The sequence below is a fragment of the Caenorhabditis briggsae genome (assembly GCF_000004555.2).
Source record: "Caenorhabditis briggsae complete genome, chrIV, whole genome shotgun sequence".
NCBI lineage: Eukaryota > Metazoa > Nematoda > Chromadorea > Rhabditida > Rhabditidae > Caenorhabditis > Caenorhabditis briggsae.
The window spans coordinates 14,976,512-14,983,895 of NC_013487.2; the positions used below are offsets into that span (position 1 = coordinate 14,976,512).

General features: G+C 35.2%; 1 protein-coding gene and 1 non-coding gene across 2 annotated transcripts in view; both read right to left on the reverse strand.

Annotated features, from left to right (window-relative positions):
* The window catches only part of CBG24051, a gene marked incomplete at both ends in the record, with an annotated part of 7,147 nt that extends 3,050 nt beyond the window's left edge, over nt 1–4,097 (reverse strand). Inside the window, 5 exons of the mRNA XM_045236238.1 lie at nt 1,165–1,298; nt 1,346–1,458; nt 1,982–2,218; nt 2,915–3,011; nt 4,037–4,097. Coding sequence (XP_045091242.1) covers nt 1,165–1,298; nt 1,346–1,458; nt 1,982–2,218; nt 2,915–3,011; nt 4,037–4,097 — 642 coding nt within the window. The remainder of the gene's footprint in view (nt 1–1,164; nt 1,299–1,345; nt 1,459–1,981; nt 2,219–2,914; nt 3,012–4,036) is intronic.
* Nucleotides 4,098–4,363: 266 nt separating this feature from the next.
* CBG28791 lies at nt 4,364–4,435 on the reverse strand. The gene has a single exon. It is a non-coding gene (tRNA).
* Nucleotides 4,436–7,384: the final 2,949 nt, after the last annotated feature.

Genomic DNA, 7,384 nt, shown 5'->3' on the forward strand with positions numbered 1-7,384 from the left:
TCACGCGAAATTTCAACGTAGGTGGAGCCTAGTCGTGTTTGGGCTCATTTTAAAGCTCTTGTTAAAACAAAATCATTGCTCATAATTTTAATCTGAAATATTGATTTTCAAGACTACAAACTACAAATTTTCATGGATTTTCGAAAAAAATTTCAGACCACCCAAAATTCGCATGGCTCTGGAACGTCCATATTGCTCATAATTTTATCACTGGAGCTGATCGACTAGATGATAAATTGTTGGATTTTTTCGAACGGAAAGAGAAAGAGGTACCAGAGAAACGAGAGTGTCTGCGTCTCCTCCCCTTCTCTATCTCGTCATGGAAGCGGCGCCACTTTAAAGACGCATATCTCCAAAACTACTGTAGCTAGCTTAACTTTGCAAATTACAAAAATGTGTGAAATTTTATGCTGAGCATTTTTTTAGTTGACAACTTTCCAATAGCTACTGTAGTTTTTGAGATATACGTTGTTAAAGACAACCCACTTGAATAAGTCATAAAATTGATTTCCTTACTGCTCTGCGCTCTCCTTATCTCTCTTTATCTCTAATTTCCCGAATTTTCAGCTTGACCACTACTTTATCATTCTAACTTCTGATCACGGCTTCAGAATGTCTGATTATCACCTGTATGAGTCTGAAAATGGAGCAATCGAAAAGCATAATCCTTATTTATCAATCTCGGTGCCCAAAAAGTACCGTAACCCGGAAATTCTACAAATTATGAGGGAGAATTCACAACGACTACAAACTCAGTACGATACCAGAGCCACGTTGCTGGATATTTTGAAGGTAAGCGAGAGAGTATGGAGGGCGCAGAGAAACGAGAGCGCTCTCGTCGTCTGCGCCTGCTCAAACCTTGAAAATATCTTTAAAACTACAGTAGCTAGCAAAATTTTAAAATTTGGAAAATGTCTGAAATTTTTTGCTGAGTAATTTTGTGATTCAGTTTTTTGTCTAGGTATCGTAGTTTTCTAGTTATGCGCATTTAATGCATCATTGTTACAGCTCTTGGCGAGCTCTGTAAGAATTTTGCTTCGAAATTTGTTGAAAAACTAAGATAATCGAGAAAATTTCATTTTTCCAAAAACTAAAAAAATATATATAAACATTCGATTTCTAGCAATCTGAGCAATTTTTTTTGCTCATTTCTTCCATACTTACCATATACCCTCCGTCCTTGTAATCCTTAAATAAATGTTGCTTATCGTCTAAATACTTTTCACAAAACTCCGTTTCATTCCAATCCACTTTTATCGATTCTCCGCTTTTCAATTTTCCCAACTCGATTTGTTTTCCTAAATTAATTTATTCGCATTAGAGTGCATGTGCATAATCCACCCACCAAACCATAACGCAAGCCCGTTTGGCTTGCTGTTTAGCCCAACTTGACTCAAAAATGGAAATTCCACAGATTCAAATCGGCTTTTCAGGAATTCCAAGGTTTTGGGAAGACTTCTGAATACTGAAATTGGATTTGTTGGGTTGAGAGCTTCAAAATGAGCCCAAACACGACTAGGCTCCGCCTACTTTAATTTTTGAGGCGCGTCGCGGTCGTGCGTCGCGTGTCTATGGGAGAATTTCAAAGTGGGCGGAGCCAAGTCATGTTGGAGCTTATTTTGAAGCTCTTATTGTGTTGAACTCGACCCAGATTGAAAAATTGTGAAGTTCTCGAAAATGGAGTCAGAAATCGGAATTTTCAAGAATTGCAAAAATTCTCGATTTTTTCAGATTTTTTGATATTTTAAAATACGTTTTCTTAGTTTTTTTTTGTTTTCACTGATTAGATCTCATCAAATGCTTCAAAATGAGCCTAAACACGACTAGGCTCCGCCCACTTTGAAATTTTTCGTCGGCGCGACGCAAGACCGCGAAGCGCCTGAAAAATCAAAGTGGGCGGAGTCTAGTCGTGTTTGGGCTCGTTTTAAAGCTCTCAATCTAACAAATTCAAATTTTTAGTTTTCAAGTCCCGAAAGCTCACCGTTTCGCCATTCCGACACTCATAGAATTCACCAAATACACGAAAACATTTGGTTTTTCCTCTTTTTCATCGATTTTTGGTATCTTTTTTGGTATGATTTGTGTATGAATATATCCAAAAACTTCAGTTTCATTATTTTTCCAGCACACAGTCTCCAAAAATTCACAATCTACGTGTCCGGGTGCAAACCAAGCGGTTTGGTTTAGTGGTCCATTGAATTCGTCGATGTAGTAGCATCTGGAACAAAAATTTTCAGTTTTTGAGTGAAAATTCGATTTTACAAGATTGTAAGCTTCAAAATGAGCCTAAACACGACTAGGTTCCGCTCATTTCGATTTTCAGGCGCGTCGCGGTCGTGCGTTGCGTGCCGGTGTGAAATTTCAAAATGGGCGGAGCCTAGTCGTGTTTGAGCTTATTTTGAAGCGCTCGTCAACCTGAATTCAAATCAATCAGTATAATTTTTGAGAAATCAGAAAGAAAGCTAAATTTTCCATTTTTTCGAAATTGAAAAAAATATTGGAAAATCAATTTTTTGCAAAATCGATTTTTCTTTAAGTGTTGTATACCATTAGAAAGCCCTTAAAATTTCCAACAAATCCGTGTAGTTTTCAGATTTCTAGGTTTATTTTGAAGCAAGTTATGCGCCTTTAATTTTGTGGGTTAGAGACGCAGAGACTCTCGTTTCTCTGCGTCTCTCAAAAATTTCAAACCGCTGTAACTCTGCTCAAAATTGTCGTGGAATCTTAAAATTTTTTGCTTTTTGTAGGAAATTTTCCGTATTTTCAGATGATAAAAAAATCTTACCGTCCCAAGCACTCCAACCCTGGTTCCGGCTCCTTTAAAATCCTCCATGTCCCATTTTTCAACAATTCTGTATACGGTGCCCAATTTCGAACACAATTTTCCGTTGGATTTTTTGCTTATATCAAAAACGGCTCTATTTTTGGATCCCATGGATCATAGGTGACAGACAGAGCACAGTAATCCATGAAATTTGATAAGATATCAGTTTGATAGTGGCCATGGACTTCTGAAAATAGAATTTTCTGAGATTTCAAAATTTTCAAAATCTTAAAAAAAACCTTGCTGCTCCCAAAATGAGCTATAAAAAATAAAAAATAGCACAAAAATTAATAAAAAAGAAATTTGAAAAAATTTCCTACTGTAGAAATTCTGGCGGGAAGTTTGAATATTTAAATTTTGATATTGTACAATTTTTGGCATAATTTTTTTTTGGGGTAGGGTTTGAGTGACTAACCATTGTGATAAGAAAAAAGCAAAAGGCAAATGTATACGTATGTGTACTTTTGGGAGAAAATTGATAAGATAGAAGTAAGAAAGAAAGGGAGAGACCCAGAGAATGACACAGAAAAATTGGAAAAACCGCATTCTGAGGCTTTAAGCCTTCTGAAATCCACAAAACTTTTTGAAATTCAAATTCAGCAGATTTTCAGCTTCAAGATGAGCCTAAACACGACTAGGCTCCACCCATTTTGAGTTTACCGATGCGTCGCGGTCGTGCGTCGCGTGTCCAGATGAAATTTCAAAGTGGGCGGAGCATAGTCGTGTTTGGGCTCATTTTGAAGCTATTGATTTGAAAAATTTGATAAAATGAAAGGATCTATCAGAATTTCAAGAGTACAGCCGGAAAGTGGAAGTTTCGGAAATACAAAAAATGTTTTAAAAATTATTTTTCGAGATTTTTAATCTATATTTTTTGAATTTCTCACTATTTTTGAGTTCAACTCATGCAGACCTTCAAAATGAGCCTAAACACGCCTAGGCTCCGCCCACTTTGAGTTTCAGCGAGTTCCGTCAGGCGCGTCGCGGCTGCGTCGCGTGTGTGCTCCTAACCTTTTTCATCCCAATAGACCGATGCATACAACGCAATGAAAACGAGAACAAAAACGATGAAAAGTGTGTAGAAAAGGCGATTTCTGAAAAATTCTAATTTCAGATTTTTTTCAAAAAAAAAATTAAACTTACGCATTCAAAAATCTCCGTGATTTGTCAGAAGCTTCTGGAAAACGCGCTCTTTCAATAGAGCGAACTTACTCGACTTTTCATGTTCATATTCGAACAGTAAGCGCTTTTCTTCTTCATTGGCGTCCCACATTTTTGAAAATTTTTAAGGTTTTTGATTTGTGCCAAATTTCAAGGTGTGGTTGGTGATGACACATAAAACCTGTTGGCGAATTTTTCACGGTGAAAATTGATTTTTTTAGGTGACAAATTTTAAGAATAATTTATTAATTTAAAATAAATTAATTAAATGTGATTTTGGCTTCCGGACGCAGATTTGAAATCGAAAAATTACAAAAAAGATCCCAAAACACTTTTTAGGGGTCCTCACAAAAAACAAAAAAAAACGAAAAAAGACTTTGACCACTGAGCGGATCGAACGCCCAACCTTTCGATCTGGAGTCGAACGCGCTACCATTGCGCCAAGCAGTCACGAAAGCGGAGCAGGGTAGATGGCGTATTTGAACCACAAGGAAAACGTGAAGAGACGCAGAAAGGGAGAGGGGGAGGAGGCGAGGTGATGATAAGTATCACATTGTTAACTAAAGAGGTAGATATTTGGATTCATAACTTTGCTGAAACTCCATATTTTTGAACTTTGTAAAATGTGAAATGTATAACTTGAAAAGTTCTACAAAATGGTATAAAATTCAAGAAGATTCCGTCTGTGGTATGTATCAAGTTTTATTAATAAAGTATTTATGAACGGGATAATGGGAGATTTGGTAAAACGATGGCTCCTTGAGTAACTGAAACAAGTTTAATACATATCAAATTTATACTGTTTTGTAGTCCTTTTCAAGATCTACATTATACTTTTTGAGCCGATTGAAAATGTTGAGTTTGAAGGAAGTTATAAGGCAAGAAGTGAGGTCTTGGTGTTCGCTACTGATATGCATCAGATTATGCCTAGTAACTTCTTTCAAACTCAAAGTATATGAATAAATTAAATTGGAAAATATAGATCTTAAAAAGGGCTACAAAATAAATTACAATTTCATATAATTCTGTAAAAAGCTCGGCCAGCTGGGAAGCATGTAAGAAGCTAGCTTGTATTACAATTCTTATGTTCAACATTTTTCAATGCTTCCTGCTGATTATAATTTTTGTTTGAATGTTGACGGATTATATATCATTTTGTAGCTCTTCTCAAAATCTACAGTTCACTGTTTTGAGATTTTCAAAATGTTGAGTTTGAAAGAAGTTACAGTCCAAAATGTAATGGAGCCAGGTGTAAGCTACCGCTATGCATCAGAATTTACCCTGTAACTTCCTTCAAACCCAACATTTTTGAAAAATTCAAAAAGTGAAATGTAGCATTTGAAAAGCGTTACCTGCCTACTATTAAAGAAAATCAATTAGATTCAGTTTTTCCTCTATTTCTTTCTGTTTTTTCCTCCTATTAATCAGAAATTGTTTTTCTATATCAAAATCCTGGTCATCATCATCATCATCATCTTCTTCTTCTTCTTCCTGTTCTTCATTACGTTCAAATTCAAAACCTCTGGCCCAAGCCCTCAATCTCAATCGTGGGCAGCACATTTGAATGAATATAAACAGTATTAAGCAGATGAAAAACATAACAACGCAAAATGAGAAGGTATTCAAAATTGTTTCGAGTGTGATGAGACCGAAGAACATTCTGGAAAATTTCCTATAAGAAGCTCCATAAAGTGGCTTTCTACGACTAGTTTAAGCAAAGTTAGGGTCAAAACTAGTTTAAAAGAACGGTTTTTGAATTTTTGGCCTTAATTTTGATTCAATCAAAAATTTAATATTGAATTTAAATTCAGCAAAGTGAGAGCTTCGAAATGAGCCCAAACACGACTAGGCTCCGCCCACTTTCATTTTGGAGGCGCGTCGCGGTCGTGCGTCGCGTGCCGACGAGAAATTTTAAAGTGGCCGTTTAGGCTCATTATGAAGCTAACAAGGAGACCTTTGCACTAGCTACGATTTTAGTATGAAATATTAGACTACAAACTACAAATTAAGACACCTTGAGCGCTGGTGAAGGGCTTCCTTCCTTAAAGGCGCATATCTCAAAAACTACAGTATCCAGATAAAAACGTTCAACAGCAAAACTGTCTGAAATTTAACGTTGAGCATTGTTGTAGTTGAAAATTTTTGTCTAGGTACCGTAGTTTTTGAGATATGAGTCTTTAACAAGAAGCAGACATTTCTATCGCGGATAAGATATGTCTTTTTTAAAGACGCATATCTCGAAAACTACAGTACCTAGACAAAAACTGTAAATTGCAAAAATATCTAAAATTTTACGTTGAGCAATTTTGTAATAAGTAACTTTGTTCTAACTACCGTAGTTTTTGAGATATGCGTCTTTAAATCAAGCACACCTTAAACTGAAGCGGTGAGCATTGAAGCTGAGCAATAAAGCTGATCAATTTCGAAAAAAGAATGAAATCTCATGATTTTCAACTCATGTGACTGTTAATCACTATGTAGAAACAGCACGAGTTGTACTATTCAAAAATGTCGAAATCCCTAGAATTTTCGAAATTTACCACAAAAATGATATCAATGTTTTTGAAATATCAAAATTCTTGGAAAACAGAAAATTTTCGAAAAAATGTCGAATTTCAAATGTTTCACAAACTACAATAAGCACAAAATGATATCAGTGGAAAGTTTACATCGAGGACCCAGACACAAGTCACAAAAAGATTACTGTAGTTATGAGCAATTTGTCTGTGTGTCTGTTGGTCCATGGCATTTTTCGACTTGAAAAACTCAGTTTCAAATGCTAAAATTAAGAAAATCGAATTCCCCATTAAAAACTACCCTAGAAATCATTAAAAAAAACGAAAAAATCATGGTGGCCGAGTTTTAGGAATTTCAAGGCCACCGGATGCAAAAGTTAGGCCATGAGTGTTTTTGAGTCGGGAAATCAGTTTTTTAGGCTAGTTTTTTATGAGAAAGTCAATTTTCGTGTTTATTTTTATTAAAACTCCATGGTAATACTAGGAAAATCAATTTTTGAACAAATTTTGGAATAAAAAACATTTTTTTGAATTTTTTCCATTAATTGTAAGGTTCATAAATCTGTTTATATGAATGTCTGCATTTCTGGACAAATAATTTATTAAAAAGAAAAAGTATGGATTTATCAATTAAAAATGATTTCCTGCAAAAATTACTTGCTGAAAAACAGAAGTTTAGCGATAAAATAAAGGATAAACCAAATAATAAGAGTGGCTGAATCTGAAAATCAATTATTATCTCATTTTTAAAAGACTTACTAACAAGTTACCAATTACAAAACTGTGTTAAATTCAATTTCACACATTTTTGTAATTGACAACTTTTTTCTAGCTACTGTAGTTTTTGAGATATGCGCCTTTAAAGAGACGCAGACACTCTCCG